The sequence below is a fragment of the Leopardus geoffroyi genome, chromosome C2 (assembly GCF_018350155.1).
Source record: "Leopardus geoffroyi isolate Oge1 chromosome C2, O.geoffroyi_Oge1_pat1.0, whole genome shotgun sequence".
In the NCBI taxonomy this organism is placed as follows: domain Eukaryota; kingdom Metazoa; phylum Chordata; class Mammalia; order Carnivora; family Felidae; genus Leopardus; species Leopardus geoffroyi.
The window spans coordinates 48,310,344-48,327,262 of record NC_059333.1 but is presented as its reverse complement, the minus strand read 5'-3'; the positions used below and the strand labels follow the sequence as shown (position 1 = coordinate 48,327,262).

At 39.8% G+C, this 16,919-nt stretch overlaps 1 protein-coding gene across 4 annotated transcripts in view; it reads right to left on the bottom strand.

The window, feature by feature from the left end:
- Positions 1-16,919, bottom strand: part of LNP1 (leukemia NUP98 fusion partner 1) — a 38,347-nt gene that overhangs the window by 1,756 nt on the left and 19,672 nt on the right. For 3 of the 4 annotated variants that reach the window (XM_045501784.1, XM_045501785.1, XM_045501783.1), the window contains 2 exons: positions 13,272-13,472; positions 2,790-3,020 (listed from right to left, as the gene is read on the bottom strand). In XM_045501784.1, the coding sequence (XP_045357740.1) occupies positions 2,790-3,020; positions 13,272-13,433 (393 nt within the window). In that variant the 5' untranslated portion in view covers positions 13,434-13,472. Of the gene's footprint in view, positions 1-2,789; positions 3,021-12,472; positions 12,531-13,271; positions 13,473-16,919 lie in introns of those variants that run through there. The other variant, XM_045501786.1, reaches the window with a different exon arrangement.

Here is a 16,919-nt window from a genome sequence, read left to right as displayed (position 1 = left end):
TGATGATTACTTTCAGTCTGGCTTTTCCCTTATTGAGAATAAAGATTATCTGAGCAACGCTCATTAATAATGAACTGAAATCACGGTGCCTGAGTGGCTCAGTCAGTTGAGCGTCCTAATTCGGCTCAGGTCATGATCTCACAGATTGTGGGTTCAAGCCCCGCATCAGGCTCTGTGCTGACCGCTTGCTCAGAGCCTGGAGCCTGCTTCAGATTCTGTGTCTCCTTCTCTCCCTGCCCCTCCTCCACTCATGCTTTGTCTCACTCTGTTTCTCAAAAATAAATAAATGTAAAAAAAAAAAATGAACGGAAATCTGATTTCTTATTTCATTTAAAAACAAAATGTAAAAATTTTCGAAATAAGCCAGTTGAGTTTTTCAATATCAAAATGAAAGAATTTAATTTTGTTGGTCATGATCAGGTTACAAAATTAGCTTGTGGCTCTTTTTGATGCTGAAGGATAAAAAATTTTAATTTACATGTTACTATACATTTGGCTCCCAACCAAAATACATATCATTTTTAGATTTGCTAAGAAACCACACTTTTTAGTGTAGTTAGCTTTAGAAAAGTATGTCAATTGTTAAGTAGGAACAAGTTTTAAAGTAAACGTATGTTCTAAATTTTTAATTTTACATTAGGATAAACTTTAAAGTATATACTCTTGGGGCGCCTGGGTGGCGCAGTCGGTTAAGCGTCCGACTTCAGCCAGGTCACGATCTCGCGGTCCGTGAGTTCGAGCCCCGCGTCAGGCTCTGGGCTGATGGCTCAGAGCCTGGAGCCTGTTTCTGATTCTGTGTCTCCCTCTCTCTCTGCACCTCCCCCGTTCCTGCTCTGTCTCTCTCTGTCCCAAAAATAAAAAAAAAAAAAAAAAAAAAAAAATATACCGTGACTTGCTCTGGAAAAAAAAAATTAAGGCTGATATGTCTCCTGAATTAATATAATGAATTACTTTAACATGTAATTTTAAAACAAGAATTCTTTCATTTCTGTTTTATTCCTGCCGAAAGCTCATAATCTAAATCTAACCATGAGGAAATATCAGATAAACCGAAATTAAGCATCATTCTAAAAAGGTGTCTAAAAAAGAAGCCTGTATTCTTCACATGTCAGGGTCATGAAAGACAAGGAAAGACTGAGGAACTGTTCCAGAATAAAATCAATTGGGGGGATGTGAAAATTGGTTGCAATACATGATCTGGATTTTCACTATAGAGAATATTAATGGGGCAACTGACGAAATATGAACAAGGTCAATAAATTAGATATAAAAGTATTGTGTTGGTGTTAATTTCCTGAGTTTAACTATTATACTGTGTCTTTCTAAGAGAATGTTCTGCCCTTGTTTGGGATTTAGGAAGGGGAGAAACATACAAGTAAATATAACATAATAACATTTGGAGGGAATCTGAATGAAGAGTATATTTTTTATACTATTCTTGCAACACTATTCTAAGTCTGAAACTGTAGTGTTTTGAAAAATGATGTAAAGAGGGGCGCCTGGGTGGCTCAGTCGGTTAACTGTCCAACTTCGACTCAGGTCATGATCTCGCAGTTTGTGAGTTCGGGCCCCACGTCGGGCTTTGTGCCTTCAGCTCAGAGCCTGGAACCTGCTTCTGATTCTGTGTCTCCCCATCTCTCTGTCCCTCCCATGCTCATGCTCTGTCTGTCTCTGTCTCTCAATAATAAATAAACATTAAAAAAAATTTAAAAACGATATAAAGAAAAGACAAAACAGGAACTCTTAATAATATTTAGGTATGGTAAGTGATAGTTGCTCACTATCCTTCCTTCCTTACTCCTCTTATGATCAGGTGGAGAGAGCAGCCTACTGAAGGACAATCACACCCAGGGTCACTCTCTGATAGAAGTGAGGTGCCAGCTGCAAGGCAAAGATGAATGGTGACAGTCCCAACAGCCATCACTGCTAACCAGTAGGCATTGTGTTCACATGGACAATGAGGTAGGAAGCACCCGCAAGTCTTCCTCTGTACATTCATAGGACATAGCTCAAAAACCGGGTGGCAATATGCCTAGTTGCTTATTTGTTCTGCCTGGTGCATGGCAGAGACATATTATTATTCCTGTTTCGCAAAATAAAACAAACAAACAAAAAACAGAAAAAAGAAGTTATTTTTCTCAAGGCCACTCAGCAAACATGTTGCATAGTTCAAAAACTATCCCCAAATTAATAGGTCTCTAGTTTATTACTTTACATATCAAGTTTGGCATTTGGAGTTTCTAGTCTTCGCCCACTTCATGCCTGTCTCTCCTTTGTGTTTTACATAGACTCCCACAAGGCCCTCTGAATGCCTGGACAGCTCCTACTCCTGGACACTCACTCGACGGGGTTCAGAGATCTCCTTCTGTGTGCTTTTTAGAAGTGCAGGGGAACACACTGCCGTCACACACTATCTGATACAGAATTAAATACGAAAGGAACAGTTGGGGTAGTTTTTCTCTTCTTCAAATAGTGAAAGAAGAACAAGTCACGATTATTTATAAGAGTGACAAAAATAGTCTCAAAGAACCAGAGGACCTCAGTAACAAAAACATTCCACCTATAGTCCTCCAGGAATTCTTCTTACACTTATTGGAATCCCCAATAAAAATAATTTAAAAGATGAATATGCATCTGGGCTATCTAAAACTGAGTGTCATTTTTCATAGACCTCATCACCAAGCTGTAAATGAAGAAGTAAGAGTTGTTCTCCTCAAACTTGGGGAGGATGAACCCCTTTGGGTTTCCTTTTCTAAAGTGGTTAAATATTCAATAACTCTGTTACATACCAAAGAGACAGAGCGTCTGGTTCTAAAGCACAGTTGTTGTTCAAAGGACTCTGAGAATGCTTGAATTTTGGAATGGGATCTTCCTTTTGATTCCAGTGGCTCCTTGAATGACTCATCTGCTGAACATTTTCTATAATCCCGCATGTGGGTATGGCATTGAAATCCCTGGTCCTCATGAGAATGCCTTCTGGGATGGCTATCAGATGATGTGATTCTGGGAAGCACAGGAAACTGGAAATACAGAATAAAAATGTTTATAATATAAAGAGACTGTACAATATTAGCACAGGGACAGATTATCCATAAATTACCAACTAAACAAATCTCATGTTGAACTGAAATTTTATCTTTTTGATTAGCAGGACATTCCTTCTATAATGAAGGAGAGTCAATTGATTAAAACATTAAGTAGAACATCCCAAGACTAACTTTGTTCGTCCTCCACCATTAGGGCAATATAATGAAGCATTCCAAGCCCTAAATTGATACGTAAAAATAAATTCCAAAATTAAAAAAAAAAACTTTAAAGAAGCTATAAATGTTTAAGAAATAATGCAAAGGTGAATAGTTATATGATTGCTATATTTAGAAAGAATTTCTAAGCAAAAGCAATGGAAAAAGCCAAAAGGAAAAAACTAATTTAACTGCATAAAAATAAAGCTAATGTGCAGCACAAGCAACATAACAAAATTCATGGTAGATTTAAAAACTTTAAAAATATTTGCTACATTTTAGTAATGTTTAATAATAATATCCTGAAAAGAACTATCTCACATACATATAAACATACAAGTCATATAATAGTATCAATGTTAAAGTCATAATCAGAAAACAATCAAAGGACAGACAGTTCAGGGAAGCCAATCTTGAAAGAACTATTCTCTTAGGTCGCCTGGGTGGTTCAGACAGCTAAGGGTCTGACTTTAGCTCAGGTCATGATCTTGAGATTTGTCAATTTGAGCCCCTCATTGGGCTCTCTGCTGTCAGCACAGGGCCCATTTTGGATCCTCTGTCTCCCTCTCTCTTTGCTCCTCCCCCACTCGCTCACTCTCTCTTAAAAATAAATAAATATTTAAAAAAAAAAAAAAAAGAGGGGCGCCTGGGTGGCTCAGTTGTCCAGCTTCGGCTCAAGTCATGATCTCACAGTTTGTGGGTTTGGGCCCCGCGTCAGGCTCTGTGCTGACAGCTCGGAGCCTGAAGCCTGCTTCAGATTCTGTGTCTCCCTCTCTCTCTGCCCCTCCCCGGCTCTCGTTCTCTCTCTCTCTCTCTCTCTCTCTCTCTCTCTCAAAAATAAATAAACTTTAAAAAATTAAAAAAAAAAAAAAAAAAAAGAACTGTTCTCTCAATTTTTCTCACTTCCCAACTGACTCCAATTTAGCTTTTGCACGCAAGGCTGATTTTGGTCAGGATATTGGTCTCAATGGTGCCAAACTCTGTGCACTTTTGCTCTTTAATCATTTTGTAGCATTCAATCCAGTAGCACACGTGGCTCCCCTGGAAACAATCTTTCCTTGTCTTCTACCACTGCAGCTCAAAGGTGATCTTTCTGCATTGTGTTTTAGACATTGCTACTCCCTTGTTCCTCTGGCAGCTTACAACTGTTGGAGTTCCTCTGGGTTCTAAACTAGTCTTTCTTCCCTTCCTTTCCTTTCTCACTCTACACTGTCCCCCTAAATATCTCATCCTCGGGCTTCAGTTTCTAGCTATATTATGATTTCCTAATGTGTATTGTTAGAGCAGACATCTCCTTGGAGTTTCTGCACCCTCAGGTTTCCTCATGGTATCCCACTGGCACCCATTCTGACTTGTGCAAATCTGAACTCATGACCTCTCCTCCCCAAACCTGCTCCTCCTGTGTCCCCTAACTTAGAAGATGGCACCACCATGCACTCAGTTACTCAGACCAGTAACTCAGGAGCCACTCTTCACATTCAATTGCCACGTCAGCAGATTCCACCTCTCAAATGTCTCTAAAAACTATCCATGCTTTTCTAGCGCCACTGTTACTATTGTAATTCAAGGCACCCAGATCATCTTTCAGCCAGGTTACAGAAGCAGCCTCTTCGTAGTGGATGTCCCATATCCACGCACTCATTTATTTTGTTGTTCCTGCAGCAGAAAGAGTGGGGAGGACAACCACCAAGTCACAACTGATCACTTTTCATTTTGCACCTCATCTTGTACCACCTGCCCTTTCGGTGACAGTCTCACTGGTTAGTCACTTCCTCCAACTCCCATGCTCCTACCCGGCACAGGCACCTTCACAGGTGGTCCTCTGTGCTCATGACCACTCACCACCCCACCACATTACCTCAGGTAATGGCTAATCATACTCAGTCATTCTGCATTTCCACAGAAACCCTTCCCTACTGCCCTGGTTGGCTCCGGTCCCAGTTAGATGCCTTCCTGGGATCTCGTACTTCTCCTGTATGATACTCATCACAACTATACTCAATATTTGGGGTAATTTTGTTACACGTCTCTCTTCTCCATTAGACCATATGCTCCATCACATCAAGAGTCATGTTTCATCCTCTGCTAGAATCCCACTATGCAGCACTTTGCCTTATTCACAGCATGAGTTCATTAAATATATATTAGATGAGGGGCACCTGGCTGGCTCAGTTCGAAGAGCACGAGACTCTCAATCTTGGGGTTGTGAGTCTGAGCCCCACATTGGGTGTAGAGATTACCTTTTTAAAAATCTTAAACCTTTTAAAAATAAAACCTTAAAATATATATATGTGTATATATGTATATACACATATATATATGTGTATATATATACATATATACATATATGTATGTATATATGTGTACATATATGTACATATATACATACATATATACATACATATATACATATACATATATATACATATATATGTATATATATACACATATATATGTGTGTATATATATATATACACACATATATATTCTTTCATTCTCTCTCTATATATATATGAATAAATGTACAGAGAATGAATGAAAAATAAATACCAAAATACCAACTCGTAAAAATTGTTTATGCTTATTAGTAGTCAAAGATTATGGAAAATGAAATAATACACAATCTTACCTTTCAGTTTTAAAACAAAAATGTTACTAATGGTACCAATACCAGCAACAGTGCAGGGATCTAGGCTGGTAGGACCACAAATGTGGATGGCCTTCCCAGAAAGCTGTTGGCAATATGTGCCAGGGGGCTTACGATATCCCCCTCCTTGGATCCATCCATTGCACATTGTTGTTTGCTGTATTGTGTTCCCCTGCCCCAAATTCATATGTTGAAGCCTTATATGAGTAGCTCAGAATATGACTACATTTGGAGATAGGGCCTTTAAAGATTAAGTCAAGGTAAGACCATTATGGTGGGTCTCATTCCAGTCTGACAAGTGCCATTATAAGAAAAAGAAATTTGGACACATACGGAGGGATGCCAGAGATAGGCTCACACAGAGGAAGGACCGTGAAGACACAGCAAGAAAGTGGCCATCTGCAAGCTTAGAAGAGAGGTTTTGGAAGAAACCAAACCTGCTCACACCTTTATCTCAGACTACTAACCTCCAGAACTGTGAGAAAATAAATTCCTCTGCTTCAGTCACCCAGTCTGTGGTATTTTGTTATGGCGGCCCGAAAAAACTAATACACATGTCTAGAAACTTTCTCTCAAAAAATAATCAAAAATGTGGTTAAAGATTTGTAAAGCTACTAAAAAGACATGAGGTAAATTTGTATATATTATTCCATTTATTATAGGTAATACAGAGTACTTGGTGCTTTGGATAAACTGGGGAGCTAAACAGGCACAGTGTCCTGCAGAGAGATGATGTCTGCATAGGAGAAGGACACTAAACAAAAAGGGCATATGCCTACAGCCTTGTCCAAATGCTGTAAAGGAAAAGTTCAAGGTGCCTTGAGAGGATATAATAGGGTAAAATAATGTATGTTTGTGTGGGTGCTGGAGTGGCTAAGAGGATCGGGGAGACTTTTGTGAAGGTGTGATGATTAAGATACAATCTGAAGGATGAGCAGGGTTAATTAGGGAACAGGGAACACTTTTCTGCCTGAGGATGAGCCCCATATGTGCCACAGAAGAGCTTGCCCGCTGGAAGGAAAAGAAGCTCGCTGAGCGGGAGCGCCTGGGAGGAGGGAGGTGGGAGGAGGGCTTGAAGCAGGATAACATTGTAAGATGGACAACCTTAAAACATACCTGAATGTTTTGAAAGGTTTTCTTTGTGCCATGGAACTTTTTTTTTTTTTTTTTTACTATTTTCTAAGTTTTCTGCAGTGATCATGTATTATATTATCGAGAAAAAAATGGTACTTTAAAAACTTGAGACTGAGACACAGAAGAACACATACTAAATGACTCCACTTGCATGAGGTCTCTAAATTCCTCAAACCCATAGAAGCGAGGAATAGAGTGGTGGTCGCCAGGACTTGAGAGAAGGGGGAAACAGGAAGTGGCGAATCAATGGGTATAAAGTTCCAGTTATGCAAAGATGAATGAGTTCTAAAGATCTACTCTACAGCCTTGGACCCATAGTTAACAATACTCCATTGCACACTTAAAAATCTGCTAAGATGGTAGATGTAGTATTAAGTGTTCTTGCCACAATAAAATTTTAAAAATAAAATTTTTAGGGGCGCCTGGGTGGCTCAGTTGGTTGAATGTCCAACTTTGGCTCAGGTCATGATCCCGTGGTCTGTGAGTTCAAGCCCCGCATGGGGCTCTGTGCTGACAGCTCGGAGCCTGGAGCCTGCTTCGGATTCTGTCTCCCCCTCTCTCTCTGCCCCGCCCCCCACCCCCCACTAACGCTCTGTCTCCCTCTGCCTCAGAAATAAATAAACATTTAAAAAATTAAAAATAAATAAATAAAGATAATTTTTAAATTTGAGGTTGGATATGAAATGAGAATGTTTGCACAAAGGTCCTAAAAGAATGGCAAGAGTTATATACTTAATATTATATACTTAATATTTCCTATCAGATAGGTTTTTCCAGTTGTTTGTTTTTGTGTGTGACTTTGTGGGAAACAGGCTTAAAAGAGGTCTCTAATAGATTACAGGGAGAAGTTCCCATTTTTAAATATGTTTACTTACCATGCAAGCTCTACTTTTGGAATTTTATATGCCCTTCAAGTGTAATTTTCCTGGCAAAGACATGAAACAGTGCCCTAGCTTATTTTTATGTAGCTTATTTTTACCAAGTATGTACATATCACCTCCACAGCCATGGACTAGCCTTAGAGGTTTCTCTCCCACACTGTGAGTGTGGGCTCTTGCCCATGGGATGGGATCCTTCATTTTGAGCTCACCAGCTGGGGTCCCAGATGACAGAGTGACAAAGCGTGTACAGACACTGCCTTCAGAACAGTCACTGTCCAGTTCCCAGTTCTGACCCAAGGCATAGGTTCTCACTTTAATTAATTAATTAATAAGAAACCGGTGGGGTACCTGGCTGGCTCAGTCCATGGAGCATGTAACTCTGGATCTCAGGATTGTGAGTTTGAGCCCCACGTTGGGTGGAGAGATTACTTAAAAATAAAATCTTTAAAAATTATAATAATAAATAAATAACAAGACATTGGTTATGTAAAATTTTCCTCTGGAGAGCTTAACTACTTGATATTCTTTGTCTTGGCTTTAATTGCAATCACCCTTCACTTGTACCCCTCCTGCTCTCTGTGTAAATACAAGCCCCTGACACCCATTAACACCAAAATGAGAAACAATGAGGAGAAAGTTCCAGGTGCTGGGATAATAAGACCCATGTTAAGTCGTAGTGCACAGTACCAGAGTATCACACTCTCTGGGGACCATGTCCTTGACCTCTAACCTCAGAACAAATCCTGGGAGGGAATCATCCTTCCCTTTTACAGATGAAGAAAATGAATCTTAGGTCAGCTAAATGTCTCGCCTAAGACTTATGCATGCAGGTGGAGAGAAAGAGAAAGGGCAAGCTTTATGGTGTCTCTTCTTATAAGAGTAGTAATCCCATCTCACCTCATGAGCTCATCTACACCTAATTACTTCCAAAGGCCTCATCTCCAAATACCATCACATTCGGGGTTAGGACTTCAGCATATGAATTTTGGAGGGTTAGCAGGGGGAGGGGGCGACATCAGTCCATAAACAGAACATATGCCAAATGCCAACCACCAGTATAAAATTACCTACTGTCTTCCCATTGTGATATAAGAGAGAAAGAGAAACATTAGAGACAATGAGGGAAATGCAAAATGAAAGACTTTAGAACTTTTTGCAGTACTTAACTAAAGCATCATCTGGAAAAAAATTCCCAATTTTCAACACTTCCAGCACATAATAATAAGAAGCATAGGTGCTCATTAGGTACCAGGCAATGTCCTAATTACATTATATAAATTACTTATTGAATCTTCCCTACACCCTTATGAGGCATATGCTGTTCCCATCAGTCACCTTTACATATGGTCAGAGAGACGTAGGTAACTCAATCAGTTATGCTGCTAGTGGCCAACCCTGGGTGGCTGCCTCTGGAGCCCTCCCTTCATCCTTCTCTACTCTGCTGCCCTTCCAGCGACTCCTCTATATCCAGGAGAAAATAGAAAACAAATCCATAGAGCGTTATGCTAAAAGTGCTACCGTAGAGTTGTCACTGTTGCCTGAAACTCTATCACTAGTTTCATCTTTGGGATTAAGGCATTGTCTCCTGTTGAAATTAAATATAAATTTAACCTGAAAAACAAGAAACCACTGTTACTCACGTAACTTTAGGGCATTCCTTCTCCTCAGGTTTATGAAAAATCCTCTGAGGGGGCCATGCCCCGCCCGCTCCGTGTAGTGAACAAATGTGGGCAAACCACCCCTACGGTGAGATACTGTAATGGTGACAGTGTGTAGCCATACTCAGGTCAGTCAGGATAAAAATGAAAATTATAAGTGTCTTCTATTGCTTTAAATTGAGACCATGAAGAGAGTATAAAAATGGTTAAAGGAGATTATTTATTTATTTATTTTGAGGGAGACAGTGTGCGTGGGGGAGGGACAGACAGAGAGAATCCCAAGCAGGCTCTGGGCTGTCAGCACAGAGCCCCACACAGGTTTTGAACTCAGAAACTGGGAGATCATGACCTGAGCTGAAACCAAGAGTCGGGTGCTTAACCAGCTGAGCCACCCAGGTGCCCCAAAGGTGATTATTTTCAAAAAGAAAAAAATGGGGACACATAGGTGGCTCAGTCCGTTGAGCATCCAGCCTCTGCTCAGGTCATGATTTCTTGGTTCATGGGTTCAAGCCCTGCCTCGGACTCTGTGCTGACAGCATGGAGCCTGCTTTGGAGTTTCTTTCTTTCTGCCCCTCCCCTGCTTGTGTTCTCTCTCTCTCTCTCTCTCTCTCTCTCTCTCTCTTTCTCTCTCTCTCAAAAATGAATAAACATAAAAAAAATTTTTAATCCCTTGGGTGCAGACAGGTAGAGCCTTATTTTTATATCCCCTCAAATGATATCATGTGGGCAAGCATATACTGTGCCTACCTTGGAGCATACAGGAAGCACTGAGAAAGCATTTAGAATTAGCAAAGCTAGGGGTGCCTGAGTGGCTCAGTTGGTTATGCACCCAACTTGAGCTCGGGTCATGATTTCATAGCTCCTGGGTTCAAGCCCCCCACTGACCAGCTCTGTGCTGACAGCTCAGAGACTGGGGCCTGATTGGGATTCTGTGTCTCCCTCTGTCTCTCTGCCTCTCCCCCACTCACACTCTGTCTCTTTCTCTCTCTCTCAAAAGTAAATAAACATTAAAAAATAAATTTAAAAAAATAGAATTAACAAAGCCCTCGGCCAGGGAATTTGGTTCTTCCTTGAAGACTCCTTTCATTTAGCATAATCTCCCCTTCCATAGGCCCAAACTGTGCCAAATGATGGTAAGAGAACGATGGTAAGGTACAGAAGATGCCTAGAAAGCTGAATAGACTACAGTCTTTAAAATCCGCTTTCAAAGAGCAGAATAAATAAGGAATACAGAAACTTTTACTTGTGGCGCTGGAGGTACAAGGCACATCAGTTCAGTTAATGAAAGAGACTTCATATCACTTCATTTTTTTCCACCAAGAACATCAGGACAGTAAAGTTAGATTTTTAAATTCACTTTAAATCAGCAATCATAGATCATTAAACTGAGGCTTGTTAAAAAATAGTGTTCTCTAAAAAGGACCACGCTCTACCCCTCGTCTACCTTGTTCTTTCTGACAAATTGTATTTTCCACTAGACTGCAAGTTCCACAAGCTCAGAGATTTTGTTTGTCTTCTTGTGCCCTATAAGCCTATAGAGGCTTGCATAATGTCTGGCACATAATAGGTATTCAATAAATATGTTCAATGAATCAAGGCTCCATCGCTATGGTTTTGCGGGAATCATGAGGTTGAAAGCCATATTAGAAACCACATTCAAATGGGAAAGAAGGAGAAAACTCTTCTCTCCCAACGCATGTAATATTTATGGATACAGGTTACTAATAGGTTGTGAGAGGGAAGAGCCTTAGATTGGAGCAGTGGGGAGAGAAGAAAAGAGATAAGGCTAAGAGTAAGCTTTTCTTTTTAAGTTATTCATTGAGCTCAAAGCAAAACACACACACACAAAATGAAAACCTAATGGTTCTCATATCTCTAAGGTAAGAAAAACCTGAGTACATTTTAGAATTCGAACAGTTAAGTATCCAACTACAGGCTCTCTTCATAAATATGTGGCATAATGTGACCAGAGGTGGAGATTCAGACCCCTGACTATTTCCCAGGACTCTGCTCACCTCGCTCTCGGTCCCCTGCTCTGTGTTCTGTGCTTATGCTCTTGCTGTTCTATTGAATAATGTGGTCATTTTTATTCCATGATTTGCATCCTTAAATAAGCACATACTTTCTGCATGTTAGTCTGATAATTATGGAAGTCACTGTTGACTAAGAGAATTTGAAGACGTTAATTCAGGCAAATGCTCAAAGCTAGTATGAGCAGGAAAAGATATATGGACATCTTTTAGAAATGTCATACATAACAAATTCCACCCTGATAGTTTAAGGCAAACAGCACTGAAACCTAAAAATGGATTCTCTACAAAGGGTGGATTATCTCAGTATTAAAAGTCTAATAAATCCTAAAACTTATTCAACAAAACTGTATTTTAAAAGTCATGTGTCTTCTTTTGTTTTCCTATTTTCAGTGGCTCCAAAGGGCTGTTGAGATAAATAGCAAATCAGAATTTTTCTCTTTGTTTCTCCCTGGTCCTCACTATCTGGAAACTGGAAACCAATTACACTTCTGGTTCACACATTGTGAATACCTCGCTCGAAGTGGAACATAAGAGACTAAAATGAGAGTGTGATATGCAGGTGTTCATTTACAACAGAATCATGGACAGTTAGCACTAGAAGGGTTCCCAGGGATCATCCAGTCCAGCCTCTCTTCTTTTTTAGTTAAGGTACCTGAAGCTCAAAGAGCTGTTGAAACTTGCCCTTAGTCCCTGAGTATGCATTTGGTAAGAAACCTATTTTCAAATATTTGTGTCTCAAAGACATTCCTCAAAACTTGCTGGTCAGTGGGAGTAAAAGAGATTTTGCCTTACACACTTTTATATCCCTTATAAGCATTAAGCATCTGAGAACTCTAGGGATAAAAATGAAATAAAATAACATTACCCCAAAACTTACTTGTTTCTGGGGTTGACAGAGGCAGAAGGTTGAGAATGTATTCTCTACAGCTGGAATTCTAAGTGACTCATGAAAAAGAAAAGCTGTATTATTGTTGTGTAACTGGGAAGCGGAGGACACGTGTGTCTGCAGTGGAGTCTTCTAGCACCGCAGTTGAACAAAGAGAACCACTGTCTGCACCTGCTGCGGAGTCCTCACCTGGTCAGGCCCACCCACTCCCCATCAGGGGCTTTCCTGCTTGCATCTTGTTCCCTAGACATTGGGTGTTTGCCTTGCTGAGGGCAGGACAAGTGTGGCTCCTTCTACCCTCAGGAAACCAAAGGGGAACCAGAAGAAAAAGGATATCAAATTTTTTCAAAGGTGGTGATTTATTATGTGGAATCACTAATTCTTCAGAGGTTATCAAACAGTGCAGCTTATTTTCAGTATTTTAAAAAGACTATAGGAAATCACACATTGACCCATGCCGATGCTGCACAAACTATAATATCAAGTGTCTTTCCTTTTGAATTATATTAACCCTCAGAAGGATTATCTCAGGTTTATCAGTAGCTCCAAATCGTAGTTAAAGATATCTTAGACTACTAAAAATGAAGAAATCTTTACTTGGTAGATGAACATCAGTTCCCCTGGAGAACAAGATAAAGTAATAAAAGGGATTTTTGTGGATATAAAAAGGTTTAGAAGTACTGCTTTTTAACCAAAGAAAATTTTATACCAAAGGCCTCTTCAAAAATTATCCAATAGAAACCCCCCTCCCCTAGTCCAGCTCTCCCCTGGTTCTCTGATAATAACTCACTGGGCAGGGCAGGGAGGTTTTCCTGTAACTGGCAGCTTGTGATCCATGACGGTCTCGGAGTCCTCTCTCATTCTCTTCTATCCAGCTGTGACCCCAGAAGCTGCTCATCCATTTGGCAAAAGACACATCATCATCATCATCATCATCATCTTTGTGCTCCATGTATAGGTGATTCAAGGTACTGAAGGCCTGTCCCTAGATCTGACAGAGAACAATATCATCCAACAGGGCTGACTTGATGAAACCCAGGATCTCCCCCAAAAGACAAAATGAAACTGGTATTTTCAAATGCTCTCCGATAATGGGATTCTTAAGGGAGAAAGATTTACTAAACAACCACTTCACCATCAGGCAGCCTCAGGGAATGTCTATTTATAAATTGTGCAGCCCACATTCCCTCCCCTCCCCCTGTCTTTTTAAATTGAGGCTTTTTAATCCTTCCATTGCTGGGGCTTGTGCCTCCAAGCCTAAGGGTGGGAAGCACAGTCCACTGCCTGGTTTTCCCTGTGCTTTGCTGCCGATGGCATGTGATGGCATCTCCAGCTGTCAATGATGATGGAGCATGACCTTATAATATGCCTGTCAGCTACAGGCTAGTTCTGAAATGGGGCCACTTACAAGGGACAGACTGACTACAGCCTGCTAGATGGCCAGCTTTTGGCATGTTATATTGTCTGCTAGATACACTCCTAGTAAATAAAACTGCTATTGATACAAAATCCTGGGATTAAGGGAGCATTTTTTTTTACTGATGTATCATTTATATCTGCATAAGTGTAAATAATATACATGTATGTATATAATGTACAAATATTAAGTGTTCAGTTTGATGAATTTTTTACATGCATATACCCACATATGATCACCACCATGCAGGTGAAGACAAAACATTTCCAGCATCTCAGCTGGCTCCCTTTGTCCTTCCTCCAATCCATCCTCCCTCCAAAAGGTTATGACTTCTGGCTGCTGACTCTATAATTTTGCCTGTTTTTGAACTTTGTTTCAATGGTATTATACAGAATGTATTATTTCATACCATTAAATGTTATATTGGTGAGATTTAGCCACACTTTTGTAGTAATGGTAGTTCATGCTATATAGTACGGCATTGTATGAATATCCCACACTTAAAAAAATTCAATCTACTAACTGATGGTCATTTTGGGCTGTCATTTGGGTTGTGTTCAGGTAGAGCTATTATAAAAAGCTTCTATAATGGGGCGCCTGGGTGGCGCAGTCGGTTAAGCGTCCGACTTCAGCCAGGTCACGATCTCGCGGTCCGTGAGTTCGAGCCCCGCGTCGGGCTCTGGGCTGATGGCTCAGAGCCTGGAGCCTGTTTCCGATTCTGTGTCTCCCTCTCTCTCTGCCCCTCCCCCGTTCATGCTCTGTCTCTCTCTGTCCCAAAAATAAATAAACGTTAAAAAAAAAAATTAAAAAAAAAAAAAAAAAAAAAGAAAAAGCTTCTATGAACACTATAACCTTGCCTTTTAGTGGGCATTTTTTTGAGATAACAGGAATAATACATTTATTAAACCCCTGCTTTGTACCAGGTATGAAGTCAAATATTTTACATATTTGTAAATGTACATATTTTTAAATGTATCCTGGAAGATTTGTATCACATTTTATAGATAAGGACAGTGAGATTCAAACAGATCATCACTTGCTCAAGGTTAAATTACTACTAAGCAGCATAGCCAAGTTTGAAGCAAGGAGTACAATAATGAAGTCCAGACTCCACCATTCCACCAGTATTCCAAGAAAACTTTGAGAAATCTTGCATTTGTAAACAGAAGTATTCTTGGCCATTTCCCATATGAAAACTCTTTGAGCTGCAAAAAGACATGCTTAATAATTGTGACCAGTGTTTCTAGAGCATGGTACCACAATTTCTAAGTTGCTAAGGGAAAACAACCAAAGCATAAAATAGCTTGCAACATTTTTACTTCTTGTTTTAAATAGTGAGAGATACAGGCTTGTAACTTTGTATATTTTTATTACAGAATGCAGAAAGCCTGCTTCTCAATGGCCCAGATGAGAAAAGTTATAACTATAAATGTATGCAACCACTATTGGTTGTCTCTATTATTAAAGAAAGAAACATGGTAACTTCATTGGGGAAGCAGGATAGGTATGTCCACAAAACTTAACTATGGATAAACCTCTTCTTTTCTATTCCTCTTAAGACAGGAATGTCTTTTCTTCCAGTTTTTGAAACAAAATAATAAATCTATGACCAGCGGATTGAAAAACCAGAACAGGTCATACCTAATTATTGCTTAAAAGTATTTTGAGGAAAAGAAATAGGACATTATTTTAAAAACCTCTTTGAGTGACATCTATCTCTTGGAGTTCTGAAACCTTCTTATACTGGGAAATGTGCAGATAAAGTTATAAATATGGAGATTTATTACGTGGAATTGGCTTATGCAATTATAGAGGTTGATAAGCCTCACAATCTACCATCTGCAAACTAGAGACCCAGAAAAGCCAGTAGGGTAATTCAGTCCAAGTCTAAAGACCTGATAACCAGGGGAGCCAATGGTGTAAATCCAAGCCCAAGGGCAGGAGAAGATGAGATATCCCAATTTATGAAGTGAGGTGGGAAAAAAGGGCAAATTCCTCCTTCTGTCCTTTGTTCTAATCAGATCCTCAACTGATTGGATGAGGCCCACCACACTGGGGAGGACAATCAACTTTATTGAGCCCATCAATTCAAATGCTAATCTCATCTAAAAACACCCTTACAGACACATCCAGAAATAGTGTTTAATCTGGGCACCCCATAAAATTGACATAAAATTAACCATCACAGGCACTAATCCCATTCATGAGGGCTCCACCCTCTCATTTATCTCCCAAAGCCGTTATCTACAAACCATCATATTATATTTAGGCTTCAACATATGAATTTTGTAGGATTACAACATACAGCCCATAGCAGGGTCCCCACATAAACAGCACCCATTGAAAACCATGGGCACTAAGTCCCAAATGAGAATGTAGACACTTCACATGTGTTGCCAAAACTCATTACTGGAGAAATTAAACACATCCTATAATAAGGCTTCAATGGAAAAAATATATATATATTTTGGAAGCTTGTGCCTGGCTTTCTTCAGACTTCACCCAACATGCCCTTTACCATTTTAGATTTTACTTTGTATCCTTTCAGTGTAACAAATCTTATCCATAAGTATAACTATATGCTGTGGATTTTTCTAGCAATCTTTAAACTGGGGTGCCAGTTGGTGTCAGAAGTGGGATCTATTAAAAACAGCTCTGACTCACTGAAATATGGCTAAAACAGTGTTTGGAGAAAGGAGGTATGAAAGGGATACAATTGTGAACCTTCACCTCCCAATGGCTACCTAGTCACCTGTGGTATGAAACAGCAGCTGAGATGATGTCTCTTGTGAAAGGTGAAGGTTACCTATGGAATTAAAAATGATAGATCCAACCCTAGGAGAATTGGGTTTATTGGCTGCTTTCGGCCATGGTAGCTAAGGTGAAGGAATTAAAAAGTGCAGGCTGGGTGACATCTTTAGGTTTTGTTCTGTCCTTCAGGTGGGAGGAGAAAGGGTTCAAACATTCCTTTAAAACATTTTGTGTGAGCCAAAATGTTGTATGTTTGTATTGTTCACTCCT